Genomic DNA, 17,084 nt, shown 5'->3' on the forward strand with positions numbered 1-17,084 from the left:
AGTGGTTCAGTCGCTCTTTTTGCTGGTTCTAAAACTGGTATATCTTTAATCACGTCTTCCTTTGTTAAATATGATAGACTACTATCTATTTGGTCAATTATATATTCAGGACTCTTGTCTCTCTTACGATGTGGTTCCAAAACAGGCTTTTTGTCAGGTATAGTTCTAGGTAAATTATTATCCTCTTTCTCTTTTAACCTAGCCACAGATGTCTTTGCTCCTGAAGAGGTATTTTGCTCCTGAAGAGGTATTTTATCTATTCTTTTCTCATCTTTAATAAACTGTTTGTCCTCCCCTTCCTCTTTTTCTTTATCTGCTATTTTCTCACTATCTTGGTAAACCTTGGCTTTGGAAGGGATATGTTGTTTTCTTTCTGTAAATCTATCCCTTGCTTTCTTTGAGCCTTCAACCTTTCTTTCTTCCTCAGCTTCATATAAAAATTCATCACTATCTGCTATACTAGATTCTAGTTCCTCATCAGTTTCCTCACGGGAAATTTTAGTCTCTATTGTAGGAACTCTTTTTTGTATTTTTTGTTCCTTCCCTACCTTAACCTCCCTCATTTTTTTGGAAACTTTTTCAGGAAAATACTCAGTCAGTTCTTTATCTTGTGATGTTTCTGTTTGTAATTTAGATATTTCTACCTCAACCTTTTGGAAGACACTAGGTTCCTGATCTTTCCCTTTTTCCTTTAACTCAGATGGGATTTTTTTAGTGGGTCTTTCAATTAACTCAATTCTCTTTTTAGGTTCTGGTATCAGTATCCCATCCTTTGGGGGTTCATCTTTCTCTTCCACTTCTACTTTAAAGGTTTCTTCTTTTCTGAGTTTTTCTTGCTCTCTCTTAGATATATGTTTCACTTTTGGAATAATTTTTTGGGGCTCAACATATATTTCAATGTGTTTAATTGCATCCTCATCCTCCTCCCTTTTGTCTTCTTCCTTTAACTCTTTTTTCGAAGTGACTATTCCAGTAGGTTTTTGAACAAGCCCCTTGACTCTTTCTTTATCCTTTGGAATTCTTTTTGTAGGTGTTTCTGCAAGTATCTCCTCCTCTGGTGCTTCATCTTTCTCACCCAGGCCTAACATTTCCTCTACTGTAGAGGTTCCTTCTTTTCTGGGTTTTTCTTGCTCTCTCTTAGATATATGTTTCACTTTTGGAATTATCTTTTTAGGCTCAACATATATTTCAATGTGTTTAATTGCATCCTCCTCCTCCTCCTTTTCGTCTTCTTCCTTTAACTCTTTTTTCGAAGTGACTATTCCAGAAGGTTTTTCAATAAGCCCCTTGACTCTTTCTTTATCCTTTGGAATTCTTTTTGTAGGTGTTTTTGCATGTATCTCCTCTTCTAGTGCTTCGTCGTCCTCCTCTACATCTAGAATTTCCTCTACTTTAGAGGTTACTTTCCTTGTAGGTTTTTCTTGCACTTCCTGACCTATATGTTTCACTTTTGGAATAACCTTTTTAGGTTCTGTGGCAAATATTCTAACTTCTTTAAATGTATCATCCTCCATTTCCTCTAATTCTACTTTAATTTGTGCTTCTGGTTCATCTTCCTCCACATCAATCTCCTCACTGTATTTAAAGGAGTCATCTGATTCCCTTTGTTCCACCACTCTTTCTCTGGAAACGTGATGTGCTTTTTGTTCTTTGGTATAAGATATTATTCTTTCTGATTGGATAATATCAGTAAACAGTCTTTCAGTTTTAAAACTTGCATCCTGCTTGATAGGAACCAGTTTGTCAGCAGTAAGTAAAACGACACCTTGAACGGCTTCCACTTTGCTTTCTTCAACTGACGATACTTTACCTTTTTGCTTTTTTGTTATTTCAGCTTTTTCTTTAGCAGATTTCTGTGCAGCTATAAAGGTTTTACATTACACTTACAATCAAGATTCATGTAAATGCACTTTTAAGAAGATTGTCAAGAGACATACATTACACATAAACCACATATAACTGGAAACCAAGGACTTACTAAAAAACAAACAGAACATAGAACAAGACTAAAGAACATTAAGTCACACGAACCATGGCTAGGATTCACCTATAGAAGGCAAATGTCTATATTATACCTTACATTTCCTTCAGCTAAGTAATTTACAATGTATATTTTATAATGTACATGCTAAAAATGTAATATAATGTGTAGGACAATAGTAAACACACTCACACACACTGAACGAAGACCATATTACAACACATAAGAAAAGGCTGCATACAAAAAAACACCTGGTCTGCATAAAGAAGCAAATGTAGTCAGAAGATTTTGATTTTGGAGTATTTGGAGGAATACTCAGGCTGGGTGCCGCAGTGCAATATCGGGGGAGTATTATATATATTTGTATTTTGTTCACATTTTATTGAGCACATATATCACGTGTTAAGGAATACTTTTTATTGATCAGTCTTCATAAAGAAGCAAACGGGATCATGAAACAAACCATTAATTTAGATGATATGTGCAATAACGCACCGTATCATGTGTGGCCCAAATAATTATTCTGCTATTTGAGTCCAACCATAAACATTACAATCATACCTGCTTTCTTTCCGACTACTGGGGCTGTAACTGGAGCTGTGACTGGTGCTGTAACTGCTACTTCTTCCTCTGTTGCTGGAGAGGGGACCGCTGTAATTGAAATGCATGTAATAAAGCATATTGTAAGAAAAAAGAAACATTATTCTATAAGATTTAACAAATTGAGTTTTAATGGATTTTAGACAAAGTCATATTTTGCAGTCATCGACGAATGACATTGTAGTCAACTGGAAAAAAGTGCTATTAAAAAAGAGGAGCCTTACGTTCGACAAGTTTTGGTTCTTCTGCAGGTGGTGAAGGCTTAGCTGCTACCGGTGGTGCTGCTGGAACTGGAAAATATTGTGAACTTAAATTACACTTTAAACTCTTGCATATTCCTATTAGTTTCAAATGAAAAGCTCTGGAATAACCCAATCATAGGTGAGGAGCTATAAAATAACATGCTCAGGCAACTATATACTTTAGAGGATGCTTTTCAAAGCAACACATTGTAATTGTTAGGGACAAAGAATAACTATTGTTCTAGTTATGAACATAATTTATGGCATGTGCTAGACCATGATTCTGATTAACATGTTAGCTGATATATTATGTACCTTTAGCTGGTTCTTGTGCTGGTTTGGGTTCTTCTTTTTTCACCACTGGTGGGACCTCTGGTACCTTCTTCTTTGGAATTTCTGGCACTTAAAAATAACGTATAAATAGTCCTTTGTTTTGTGGGTATTGATGACGTAACTGCTAAAGTGGCCAATCTGGCAATAGGTTCAGTCTGATTTAAAACGCTAATCAACTTAATCAATTTAACAAGACAAACAATAGTAATGTTACCTTCAGGTTTTTTGACTTTTTCGATTTCTTTTTTAGCTGGTGGTTCCTCTTCTTTCTTTACTGGTTTCAATACTTTAAAACAGATAATAGCTTTTTTAACCTTTGAAATTTTTGTTTCAAATTATACAAAAACAACTTACTCCAGAGCTCATGTTACATACACATGAAACTACAATAAGTAACAACAGAACACCAAAATCATACATAAACTACGCAATCAAAACAGTAAGCAAGCAAAAGGTGTTCTAGGCTTAATAATGCTACCTAATCGCTTGAAGCACTAGAGGTGTAGATACCATTTAAATCTGAAACAATTGAAAAGGCACTTTTTTAGCTTGCAATACATGCTAGTTGAGTCAGAGGGATTCGCAGTGTAAGTTATATGTTATCAGCACTTAGGGGTAAATTGGATATTAGTGGTTTTGCAATATTAGGTTGGCTTCACTATTTTTGTTTTCTTAGAAGCAAGCTTGATTTGTTAAGCAATAAGTTGGCCCTCTTGTTTGTTTTTGAAATATTAAATTGTATGCCATTAATATGTAAGCAGCAAGTTTCAAATATCAGCCAATTAATTCATTCCTAAATTGTTTATTCTACCTTTCTTAAGACTAATTTCTTCTCTTTTTGGAGGAGTAACTTCAGGAATGGGTCTACGGGGAACCTTCTTTTCAGGTTCAGAGACTTAAAAAAATAGAATTGGCTATCATTGTTAAGAAACAATATATCAGTCAGCATGGAAACGTAATAGCTATTGATAATACCATATACATTATGGTATTAAAGATAGGGGAGAATAGCACTTAGATTTCATCTTGGATATGGATTACTTTTTACAGGTCATGTCCATCAACACAGTGAAACTCTTAGATACGAAACAGAATTTTGTTTTCAGATTACAAAATAAAATACAGATTTTAATATTCGATCTAAAGCTTCTGTCTATTTTTTAATAATTAATTAAATATTGAGTTGAAGCATTTACAATAATTGACTGAAGTTTTACTTATATTAACACTGTAATGTTGTATATTGCAATAGTGTATATTATTTAAATCTTAGCAGTGTGTTGATTTGTTATGTTGTTTATCTGAATGAATCTGCTGCTAATATGTTAATAAGTGAGACACAGAGACTAAGATGAAATACATTAGTGACGCTGGACTGTCCAGAAGATATTTGTATTCATAAGCAAGAAACCCTCCTAAATAAAGATGTTTGCCTTTTTCTTACAAACATGCTCTATACCTTTCACAGGCTTAAGTTCCACTTTCTCTGGCACAGGTGGTGCTGGCTTCTCGGGAATAATCCTCTTTTTGTCCACTGGAGCTTTGAAAAAAAAATAGTTAGGCGTTTACTAAACTGTTAATCATACTTATGGAAATATTTCCTTGAGAAAAAAGATTAACCTGTTGAAATGCAAAGTATAATAATTAGTAGAGAATAACGGTTTCCACAGAAGATGCATCAAAGATGAGTTTGCAAGAAGAACTGCACAAAAACAAACATATGGACACAGCGCAAGATGTTGATGATTTCTATTATTACATGATAAAAGCAAGATTTAAACAAAAAGTGATGTTAAATGATCTGATGAAATGGGATATAAGCATACAGAATTGTATGTTTTTTAAAAAATATGTATGGATTAATGATGAGATAAAATGACCAAGACACCATTCAAGCTATGATGCAGAATGATTGATGGGATGACAGGACCTCTTACTAAATATTTTTAGCATCCTTAATACCTGGTATAATTTCCTCTTTTTTCTGGGGAAGAATATGTTGTGGTGGTTCAATAGTTTCTTCAGGTTCATAGTCTTTAAGGGATAGGATTTATATATTTAGAACATAACTACTGAGAAAAGACCATCACTCACAATTACTTAAAACCACATTTTAAAAAGAGCCACTGATAAACACATAAATGTCAAGACGCACAATAGACAGTACACTGTAAACAAAGATACAGAATGAAGACAAAGATGAAAAAGCAAATGTTGTTATGCTCACGGAAATTAACCTGGATGCCTCTTTTTTACTAAAGTTGTAAAGTCCAATTTTTGAGGAAGGTCTATATTTTTTAAAAATGTCTATGGCAATAACAACATTTAAAAAAAAAATGATGAGTGGATCTCCTGATGAATGGATGAAACCATGGAATGATGGGAATTTAAATATACCTTCAGAATCTAACATAGCTTCTTCAATTTCTTCTTCCGCTTCTTCTTCTTCTTCTTTTTCTTCTTCTTCTTCTTCTTCTTCTTCTTCTTCTACTTCTTCTTCTTCTTCTTCTTCTTCTTCTTCTTCTTCTTCTTCTTCTTCTTCTTCTTCTAGATATTCTCCTTCTACTGTGTCTTCCTCTATTTCTTCTTCTGACACTTCAACACTTATTTCCTCTGCTGGGGCTTTTGGCACTTTAATGATATTATCATTGAATGACTTAGGGTTTTATCCAATTACTTTATTAGAGGCATGATATTTTCATTTTGTGTGAACGTTTTCTGTTATTTTATATACAATGCAAAAGTGCAATGGATTGTGCTGCTTGATAAATTGGTAGGGTTACAAAGGATTTTACTTATTATATACTTCACATGAGGGGCATGTTTCATGGTAGAAAGTGTGATAGGCTTCTTCTCATCTGAAATAACTTTTTGACTAATATCTAATTTGTTACAGGGGTATGTACTGTTCTTCTCTACAGTTTCTAGTTTCTGCCCAGTCAGAACCTCAAAGATATTAGTTTAACTTTAGCAATCAAGCAGTTAAAATTCATAAAATGGCTACACATACACAGATATACACAAAGGGACACACATTAAAACATGATGTACCTTCCTCTGGTGGCTCAACACCCTTTTTAACAACACCAACAGGTTTCACTTCTGGGGTAGGTTTCTTAGGTACCTCCACTATATTAAAGATATTAGTCATTGTTTAGTATGTTTTTCTCAAGAAATGATAGCTTAGAAACATAGTACTCAGAAATGTTGGTTAACAAATGGCTAGAAAAAAAAGATATACCTTCAGCGGGTATTGTTATTTCTTTTTTAGGCAACACAATAGGACGCTTCTCCTCCAGAACTGGTTTCTTTGGAACCATGGGAGCTTTAAAGATATTAGTTTTCGCTTAGCTTATTTATTTTATAACACAAACAACATATATGTAGCAAGAATAAGACACTTCAACAAGACAATGATATACCTTCTACTGGTGGAGTAATTTCCTTTTTGGGCACAGTAGCTGGTATTTTTTCACGTGGTTCTGATTTCTTCGGAACTGCAACTGCTTTAAAGATTTTAACTTTGTTTTAGAATATTGCTTGTTAACCTCATTTCCCTAACCTTATGCAGACAATAAGACATACTGATTAAAATGGACAACAAAGAGTAATTGTTTTGGTTTTCTTTTTAGATGATGTCAAACATTAAAATTGATGTATAAAATGAATCCGATAAGAAGAAAATATATCTTCCTCAGTAGATGTTGTTTCAGGTTTGTGTACAACACACGTCTTCTGCTCAATTAGTCTTCTCTGTGGAATCTCAATTACTTAAAAGATATTAGTTTTAGATTAGTATTTCATTGATGGTTATGCTTGTGTGTTAATGGTTTGATTGTAACAGTCACGTTGTTGACAATATACCATCCACAGGGAAACATTGTTCCTTTTGAATATAGTAAGCTGGTCTTTGCAGGACCACATCCATGTTTAAGATATTAGATTGGTGTCAGTATGGGGCTAATGAAAACAAAGCATTTATTGGGTGAAGGATAATGATGATGGAAGCCATTCCTTTTTATGCCATACTTTACTTTTCTTCCATAGCAGGTCTCTTAGGCAACTCCAAATTGAATTACATATTTAATATATCTACTGTATATTGTAATTTATTAATAGGGTGACTGCAATGAGATGCTTAAAAAATGATGATGATGATGATGATGATGATGATGATGATGATGATAATGATGATGATGTTGATGATGATGATGATAATGATGATGATGTTGATGCTATACCTTTGGGAGGGCTAACTTCTCTGTAAACTTGCTTCTTATCAAAGGCCACTTTTTCTGGAATGTCTACTTAAATAAATTAATCTTATGTTAGCAAATGTTTGGCTAGTGAATATTAAAATTAAATGACAAAATCATTATATTGTAAAGATGGTAGAATGTTATATACCTGCCACAATGGAAGTGACATCTTTTATGGGTACAGAAATTAGTGGCTTATCTTCCGTGATCAGTTTTATTGGGGCAGCTTCTATTTAAAACACATTAGATTTCAGTACACAAATGGTTCATTAATAGTGAGCTAGAATAAATTATTACACACAGATGCTTATTTATGTACAGATACCTTCTACAATAGATGTAATCTCTTTTTTGTGTACGGCAATACTGGGTTTCTCTTCCAGGGTTGATCTTTTCTGGACCTCAGCTACTCAAAAGATATGTCACTTTAGTGTATGATTGATTGCTACTGAATTTCTATAATATAATAAGTTCATAATCATAAATTAGATACCTTCCACAATGGATACAGCAGTCTGTGTTTTTTCTTTAAGGGGCTTCCTTTTTGGAACTTGCACTATTTTAATGATATGGATTAAATATCAATATTATAATACATAATATATTTAATTTGCATATTTATAGAGTAGATTATAATTATAGATTAAATACCTTGTACTAGAGAAGCTACTTCTTTTTTGTGTACTGTAATATGAGGTTTCTCTTCTGAGGTTTGCCTTTTTGGGACTTCCACTTATGGAAAGATATTAATTGCGTATTAGAACATAATTGTATAACTACCACTGAACTACATTTTCATATTGTTATGCAATAATCATTAAAGATTATATACCTTCCTCAATATAATCAACTTCTTTTTGAGATACTGCAATCTGTGTTTTTTCTTTAGAGGCTGGTGTCTTCAGGACCTCCACTATTTCAAAGATGTTATATATATATCAGCATGTAATAATGTATGTTTAATTTAAATTATTAAATAGTTATCAGGAAACAGTTCTACAGAACGTATACCTTCCACAATGGAAGTAACTTCTTTTTTGGATATTGCAGTCTGTGGCCTCTCCTCGGGGGTTGGTCTCTTCAAGACCTTTACATCTTCAAAGATATTAGTAAGTAATTAGTATACATTTGGGTAATATTTCATTTGAATAACTAAATGGTTTCATGTGGAACACAGAGATGATTATCGACTTTATACCTTCAGAAGTTGATGTAACATCTCTTTTTGTTACAGTAATATATGACTCCTCTTCAGGGGTTGGCCTTTTTGGGACTTCCCCTACTTAAAAGATATTAGTTTCATGTTACTTTTGCTAGTTTACAATGTTTTGTAACAATTGCATAGTGGAAATAAGAAGATATGTTAGATGGTATACCTTCAGTTTTAGGATAAAGAATTCCTCTTCTGTGAAGTAAAGTAGCTGGCTTGTCTTCAAGGATATGCATTTTTGGGGCATCCATTTCTTCAAATACATTGGCTTGGTATTAGTTTGTTTATTTGATAATGATATAACTAAATTACTATAATATTTCAAAGATGATACCTTTCTCATAATCTGCTACTTTATGTTTGTCAATGGCAGTCTGCAATATTTCTTCTGGAATAGTTCTTGATGGCTCTTCAGATGCTTTAAAGATATTAATGTTGACTTAGTACAATTGTTAAACAACACAAACTTGTGTGTGTTAGTCAATAGTAGCAGTTAAACTATAAAATACCTTTTATAGGGGCTACAACTTTCTTTTTAGAAACTGTAACTGCTTTCTCTTCCAGAATCACCTTCTTTTGTTCATCTTTTCCTTTTAAAAATGTATCATTTTAATTAGGTTTCAATACTCTAATTAAGCAAGCAGTGTATGCTCTATGAAACCATTTTATAAAACAGACAAACCTGCCTTATGAGTTCATTATTATTTTTTATTCAAATACATTGGCTTGGCATTAGTATGTTTATTTGATAATGATATAACTAAATTACTGTTATATTTGCACGATGATACCTTTCTCGTATACTGCTACTTTTTGTTTGTCAATGGCAGTCTGCAATATTTCTTCTGGAATAGTTCTTGATGGCTCTTCAGATACTTTAAAGATATTAATGTTGACTTAGTACAATTATTAAACAACACAAACTTGTGTGTGTTAGTGAATAGTAGCATTTAAATTGAAAAATACCTGTTATGGGGGCTACAACTTTCTTTTTAGTAACTGTAACTGCTTTCTCTTCCAGAATCACCTTCTGTTCATCTTTTCCTTTTAAAAATGTATCATTTTAATTACGTTTTAATAATCTAATTTCAAGCAAGCAACGTATGCTCTATGAAACCATTTCATAAAACAGATAAACTTGCCTTATGAATTAATTATTGATGTATTCTATTTTAGCGGCTTACAATTCTACTTCATATGAATGCCAATTTACAAAACATTTAATATGTTTTATATATCCTACCCTGATCATTTCATTAATAGTATGAAGTGTTTTGTGTTCTTAGGCACTTCAGCCATTTTTATATTTTAAAAATAAATATACTTATTTGTTAAATAATAAATATAGGTTATGTTCATAATTTGGCTCAAATTTAGTGGTTCTTATGTATTAAATATTTAAACTTGACATATGTTAAATATGTTTACCCTCATCAAAACTATTATGTATTCTGTTACAGTTAATAACTTTAACCTTATCCAAACTGCTTCTAGGCTCATAAGCAATTGCATTAATGATTCAAAAAGCTCATGTTAAAACAAGCTAGTAGTTAATCATACAGAATTGTTAAAGCTGGTATACCTTTTACTGAAGGTGTTACTTCTATTTTGCGATCAGCACTACGTATTTCTCTTTCTTTCTCTCTTGGGGTAGGCTTCTTGGGAATGTGAACAATCGCTTAAAAAAAGATTAGTTTTTTGAAATATTTGCCTATTTCAATTCCTATGGTAAAATGTGATTGTATAAATCAATGAATAATATGAAGAGGATGATGCATTTAAACAGGGTATATGTTAATGCTTTTCTACATATTATTAAATATTACTTTCATGAATATCAAAGATATTAGTATTATTATATATTTCACTTGTTAATACTTTGTGGCATGAATGCAAACTGCGCAATGCCAAGAAGATAATGTACCTTCCACTTGAAAAACATCTTCTGTTTTGAGTTGTTCACTTTGGGACACTTTCTCTTCTGGTTTCTTATGATCTTCTGTTTATTCAAAGATATTAGTGTTGATTTAGGTGTTAGTAATTAGTGATTCATTAATTATAACTGAATATAAAGGTATCACCATGAATATACCTTGTGGGAGAACAGCACCTTTAGTAGAAGTTGTAATATGCAACATTTCTTCTTCAGGTCTAGATGTGTCATCCATTGCTTTAAGAGATATATATTCTTAATTTCTTACTAATGGTAAGAGGTCCACTACAATTTCTAAGAAAGCCATAATAGAAGATTTGCTACTCTCTAAGTAAACAATATATTTATTTTTTGACAGTTGCAAGGGGAAGTTTTTCCTCTTTTTAGGTTTTCTTTAACACGTTGTTTACTTTAAGGAAATCAGTTTTGGTTAAGTATTTAATATTATCTGCATCTTTTGTGCAGATATTAGTTGTATACCTTCAACAGAATGAGCTCCTTTGCGATTTGTTGTTATTACAGTAACATATAAAAGATATTATTGAATGTTTAATGTTAATAAATATTCTTAGCAAACTATTAGGTACAAACATTGATTAGACTGTGACACGGACAAATATTTCATTGCACCCAAGAGGTAATATACCTGGCTCTGGTGGAGTGACTTCTTTTTTGGGTACCAATCGTCTCACTTTGTCTTTCTGAGGCACTTCTTGGGCTATCTCAGGTTCTTTAAAAGATATTAGTTACATTTTAAAAACTTCATAATTTCCGATAGAAGGTGATATAAAGAAACACAAGTATTTGACTCCATAAGTAGTAACCAAGGAGATACCTTTTTTGGGTAGAACATGTTTCTTTATTAAAGAAGGAGGGTAAGCAGGTGGCGGAACCAGAGGCAATGCTTTCTCTTGGACAACCAGTTCGATCTCTTCAGTTACTTCAAAGATATTAGTTTTGTTTAAGATGTATACATCACACAACATTAAAACATATAACATTAGCAATTGACAGAGTTCTGTTCTAACACAATACACAATCTATTAAATATACAGATGTCTACTGTCATCAAAATTGTGCTTAGAATTAATTATCCTTAGTTGAATATGTTACCATATTGAAGACAACAAATGAGAACACTTATCTCTTGTTACCTGAATATGTTGCCTCTATTCATTCCCTTAATGAAAGCTATTTAGGATTAATTAACTTTTTTTAGACTTTGGTATTTAGGTATTATTGATCTATTGCATTGCACTTATGGATCATGTCTGCCATTCTGGTGAGCTGATGCTTGAGCATCACAAGCAAAATAAGGGCTTGTAGTATGCTCCCTAAAAGCTTAACTCTGTATTCCAAAAATTATATTTTTATTTTCTCTTATTAAACAAAAAGGGACATCTGTCAACTGCAAAATAAGTATTTAGAATAAACCATATACCTTCAACAGCTGTAACAATTTCCTCCCTATGAATAAAAGTAGACAGCTTTTCTTCAATTTCTTCCTCTGGAACCTCTGCCACTTTAAAACATATTGAGGATTTGTCACAAAAAGATAGGTTTAACTATAATGGAAAGTATGTCTTATTTATGCTTTGTTTAAATAAATACCTGTCACAGGTGTAACAACTTCTTTTTGTGGCACGGTTGTGGGTTCTCTCTCTGGGACTACCCTCTTAAAGGCCTCAGGGACTTTAAGAAAATAACATGGCATTGATTGATTTGTTTTATAAGTATAATTTCCTGTGCTTGTATTGTATATAGTACAATATATAATGGGTCCTTACTGGCAGATTGAGCTGATAAAGCCATCATGATATAAGAACAACTTGTTTCTAAAAATGGCCTTGTACATGGGTAATATGATTATGAAGAACATTAATACATTTTAGAGGAGAAGGCATTTCTTTTTTGGGGATGAAAGCTCTTAGTTTCTGCTCTAATGCTACTTTAGGCACTTACAAAGATTATAACATATTTTAAAATACTATATCTATAGGAACACATAAGGCTTTTAGCTGTTATTAGTCTTTAAGCTTCATATTTTATGGATTATGGGGTCTCTTGTTCAACATTAACTAGGGTAATGTCAGCCACCTCTGTAAAGTTATGCTTGAAAACAGACAAAAACACACACATTTTGTAAGTATATTGTACCTTGGGCTGGGGTTACAACTTCTTTTCTAGTAGTCCTATGCTGTATTTTTTCTTCAGGCACTTAAAGATATTAGTAATATTTTATTATTACTTTATTATTATTTTTCCCCCCATAAATGACATATATGAAATGACATGACACCAACACAAAAACACAAGTCTATGTACCTTCCAAAGGTTTGGGTTTCTTATGTATAACTGGAACTTTTTCTGGGATTTCCTTTTTAGCAATTAATTTTTCCTCTGGGACAACTTTCTTGGGAATTTCCGGCACTTTGGGAATAGGATATCAGATATTTTAGTTTATCTTCTTTCTATACACTAGCTAAGCCTATCTAAGGAGACATGTGAGAGACATGTACCTTTGGGTGCTGGGACGTCTTCCTTAGGCACTGAAACAGGGACTTTTTCCTCAGGTACTGCTCGCTTATGCACTTCTGGCACTTTAAAGTATAGGATGGTTGATTTAGTGCCAAAATACAGCACGACTATAGTTCTCTCAACATTATGTTAAGAATTCAAGTTAAGGAAGATGTTTAATAATAGCCTGTAATACCCTTTAAGTATTCTAACTTAACTTAACTAGCTATCATGTTCAGGAATTGCCATTTTACGAGCTTCTGGCATTTGAAAAAACCTTTAAAACAGATGTGCAAAATGTTAAATGTATTTTGTTATATTACATATTTCCTTTGGAGACAAAATAGTAAACAAACAAAACGGACAACATTGAAATTAAACAAAACATGACTACTTCTAAAGATATTAGTAATGGAAGAGGTTTAATCTGAATATTGTTTTATACCTTTGAAATAAATTTCTTCCTTTTTGGACAAGTCAACAACTGCTTCATCCTTTAGAGTCTTCAGTTTTTCAGGCACTTTAAAGATACCATTCTCTTTGAGAATTGTTTGAATTTTTAGTTTTTAAACTTTATGTTCTGAGAAATCTGTACTACATATTTCCATTATATTTAAATAAAACACACCAAACAATACTTACGGAACAAATAAAACATTTAAAGAGTTGAGTGTATATTAATTATGAACCTGTTTAAGCATGAATTCAAAATTGTGTATATATATATATATATATATATATATATATATATATATATATATATATATATACAAAAACTCTGTTCCAAATCCTTGAAAAAAGGCATTAAAATATTCAGCATGGCAAGTAGCAATGATCTTAATGTAAAATGTTTCATCTGTATCTTTAGTTCATCAGAAACTTTGCCTATTAAGTTTAGGTGACTAATTTGATGGTCCAATTAATGACATTTAATGTATACCCTTACTACTACCGTATTGCTGAATATATTTATCAAGGTACAGTTTGTCATCCAAGATGAAAATAGTTACCTTTTGCTGGTGGTGCTTCAGGGACAACCTTTGAAACCTTTTCTTCAGGACTAATTTTCTTGGGTACCTCTGGCACTTTAAAGAACATGAAACATTTAATGTGAAACAACACATAAAGTGAAATAAAAACAAACAAACAACAGTGACAACAAATAAAGTAAGAAACACGCACACGACTCAAGTACCCTGTCACAATTTACAAAAAGAGGGATTTGTAAAGAACAATAATAACAGAAAGATTTCAGGAAGATTTTGTATACCTTTTACTCGAGGCACTTCTTCTTTTTTAGGAGAAACTTCTCGTGCCTTTTCTTCTGGGACAAACCTCTTTCGTTCTGGCACTTTAAAATTATTTTTAGAAATGTTAAGAGTTTTTTTTTTTAAAGAACTTTTACACAATGAGCAAAAGTACATGAAATGCAAAGAGATAAAGCAACAAAGATGAAGTCTGATGTAATGTGTTGGATTATTTTGTTAATACAGCATTTCATTTTTGGAGATGTACCTTTGGAAGGTGCTATCTCTTCTTTTTTAACAGTTGGAATGGACACCTTTTCTTCAGGAACAGGCACCTTTCTCAGTTCTGGCACTTTAAAAACAAGTGTTCATTTACACTACTGAAGAAGTGCACAGGCTATAAACTGATCAAAAAAAGACTACAAAGACCAACCAGTAGACAGACAAATCTAAACAGCGTAATGATATTTTAACAAAGCACTTAGACCTTTAGAAACACAATCATTTCAATTATGTTAATTTGGGAACACAAGTATATGAATATTAATAGTTATATTAATATTAATAGTTATTATGATTTTTTTTGAAGCTTAGAGGAGTCACGTTGTCTGTGAAAAAGTGACTTTAGCCAATCAAGTCTCAAGTACCTTTACAAAGAGGAGCTTCCTTTGGGGCTTTAGGCTCCGGAAGAACTTTTTTACGCTTTTCTAACAATTTAAAGACACGTTTTTTTGTTTGTAATAAGATGACATAAACAAATTAGTATGAGAGAGAAAAATACACCACTACATAAGCATGTACACAGAATTTTGACAAAACAGACAATACATAAAGTGATTCCCATTGTTTGAAAAGAGAAAATTCTATGTACCTTTGGGTTCTGGCACTTCTTTCTTAGTGGGTGGAACTGGTACTTTCTCAGCTACCTTTTTGGCCACTTCAGGAACTTTAAAAACATCACATTTGTGTATAAGAAATGTGTTACCAACCCACCAGGAAGAACAAAACGCTCAACATAAAAAGAAAAATAATATATATATATGATTTGGGAAGAAGAATGTGTGTCTCACAATGGTGTGAATCACATATAATATATGTCAAAAAGTCAACATTCAGTCAGACAAGATATTGGTATATACAATAGTAACACGAACACTGTACACAGAAGTAATAAGAAGTTATTCTACCTTTGGGAGCTGGGACTTCCTTTTTGGCAATTACTTTTTCCTCAGGGACAACTTTCTTGGGAATTTCAGGCACTTCAGGAATAGGATATCAGATATTTTAGTTATATGTTCTTTCTTAAGACTACCTTAGTTTCTACTATTTTTTCAGAAGACATGTGAGAGACAAGTACCTTTGGGTGCTGGGACTTCCTCCTTAGGCACCGAAACAGGGACTTTTTCCTCAGGTACTGCTCGCTTGTGTACTTCTGGCACTTTTAAAATATATTAGAGTTGTTTTAGGGAGTGCCAAAATCCAAACAAATGTAATAATTTAACAAACCACAAGTGTTAGACTACATGTCTCCCAACAGGGTTTTGTAACATTGCGTTAAGAAACTTGGAGTCACCAATATACTTAGGGAAGATGCTTGATAAGAGTAGTAATAATAATATAATTAATATTATTAAAACACTTTATGTATTGTAACTCAACCAGCTATTGTGTTGATAAGGTGTTTACCTCTTTCCGGAGGAGCCTCCTCTTTCTTCACAATAGGAGCTGGTGCTTTTTCCTCTGGTACAGGTTTCTTTGGCTTCTCAGGCACTTAAAAGATATATTATTTTTGGTTGGTTTATGGTTTAAAACAATGTTATTAATTTTCCCAAAGAAAACACATCACATTCTGATCACAATGTGGACAGAACAACATTCTAAAACACAAAACAAATATATACTTTTCTGAACACATTTATATACATACAAACTTATATGTTTATTCAAAAAGTATCATTTAGATGTTTTAATCCTAAAAAATGTATATTATTCTCCTTCTGTTCTATAATATTTTTTTTCACTTGCGTAGAATGTGTCGAGGGGTAAATTCCGCAAAAGAATGCAGACATGTTTGCCAATATCTGTTATGTTATATGATTTAGTGATTGGTGTAATATAAGCCACTTTTTAATATTTGCTATGTCCTAAAGCTTATGTTTAAAATATTTAAACTATTATGTATCTTGCTCACCTGAGCTACCTTTGCTAGGTACTGCACCTTCTTGTTTGCTATTATTTTTTATTCTATTATATAGCACCATTCATATTCCACAGTGCTGTTATTCTTAATACATAGCAAGCTATCAATATAATAATATATATTATAAAATAAAATTATGGATCAACTGATTCAAATTGGACTTTAAAAAGTTAGACTACCTAGACCTTTTGTTCAAACAAAAGACCAAGTAGTCTCAAAATCTTGTACTGCAATGTAATTCATTTAGCCATGTAATATATATATGTATATTTTTAACAACATAGTGTCTTTGTGTATCAGTATGATAATCATAATATACTGTTTGTTAATAACACCAATATACTACATGAGCTATACACAGCCATAAGTATGAAAAACATTAAAAATGGATTTAAAAGCATCACCACATACAGAGGGTTCCAGAATACTTGAAACATGTAATCACCCTAATCAGTTTAAAACTCTTAAAGAAAACCGAAATAGAACCGAAACTGAAAAAAGACCTGAAACTTAATAAAAAGCTGTTAAGAACAGAAAATATTTAACTAAATTATTTTAATTT

General features: G+C 32.3%; 1 protein-coding gene across 1 annotated transcript in view; it reads right to left on the reverse strand.

The window, feature by feature from the left end:
• The window catches only part of LOC149286002 (titin-like), a 200,452-nt gene that overhangs the window by 93,032 nt on the left and 90,336 nt on the right, over window positions 1-17,084 (reverse strand). The window contains exons 89-118 of the mRNA XM_089494688.1: window positions 16,009-16,092; window positions 15,680-15,760; window positions 15,510-15,581; window positions 15,194-15,268; window positions 14,591-14,674; window positions 14,346-14,426; window positions 14,086-14,160; window positions 13,078-13,158; window positions 12,884-12,988; window positions 12,170-12,250; window positions 12,000-12,080; window positions 11,205-11,288; window positions 10,718-10,795; window positions 10,550-10,624; window positions 10,208-10,303; window positions 9,417-9,500; window positions 9,135-9,215; window positions 8,960-9,043; window positions 8,427-8,510; window positions 8,248-8,328; window positions 6,579-6,662; window positions 6,398-6,481; window positions 6,208-6,285; window positions 5,119-5,190; window positions 4,616-4,696; window positions 3,968-4,051; window positions 3,371-3,442; window positions 3,139-3,225; window positions 2,806-2,871; window positions 2,543-2,632 (exon numbers count right to left, since the gene is read on the reverse strand). Coding sequence (XP_089350814.1) covers window positions 2,543-2,632; window positions 2,806-2,871; window positions 3,139-3,225; window positions 3,371-3,442; window positions 3,968-4,051; window positions 4,616-4,696; window positions 5,119-5,190; window positions 6,208-6,285; window positions 6,398-6,481; window positions 6,579-6,662; window positions 8,248-8,328; window positions 8,427-8,510; window positions 8,960-9,043; window positions 9,135-9,215; window positions 9,417-9,500; window positions 10,208-10,303; window positions 10,550-10,624; window positions 10,718-10,795; window positions 11,205-11,288; window positions 12,000-12,080; window positions 12,170-12,250; window positions 12,884-12,988; window positions 13,078-13,158; window positions 14,086-14,160; window positions 14,346-14,426; window positions 14,591-14,674; window positions 15,194-15,268; window positions 15,510-15,581; window positions 15,680-15,760; window positions 16,009-16,092 — 2,445 coding nt within the window. The remainder of the gene's footprint in view (window positions 1-2,542; window positions 2,633-2,805; window positions 2,872-3,138; window positions 3,226-3,370; window positions 3,443-3,967; window positions 4,052-4,615; window positions 4,697-5,118; window positions 5,191-6,207; window positions 6,286-6,397; window positions 6,482-6,578; window positions 6,663-8,247; window positions 8,329-8,426; window positions 8,511-8,959; window positions 9,044-9,134; window positions 9,216-9,416; window positions 9,501-10,207; window positions 10,304-10,549; window positions 10,625-10,717; window positions 10,796-11,204; window positions 11,289-11,999; window positions 12,081-12,169; window positions 12,251-12,883; window positions 12,989-13,077; window positions 13,159-14,085; window positions 14,161-14,345; window positions 14,427-14,590; window positions 14,675-15,193; window positions 15,269-15,509; window positions 15,582-15,679; window positions 15,761-16,008; window positions 16,093-17,084) is intronic.

The sequence above is a fragment of the Sceloporus occidentalis genome, unplaced genomic scaffold (assembly GCF_023333645.1).
Source record: "Sceloporus occidentalis isolate IW3139 unplaced genomic scaffold, rSceOcc1.0.p SCAF_74, whole genome shotgun sequence".
Lineage (NCBI taxonomy): Eukaryota > Metazoa > Chordata > Lepidosauria > Squamata > Phrynosomatidae > Sceloporus > Sceloporus occidentalis.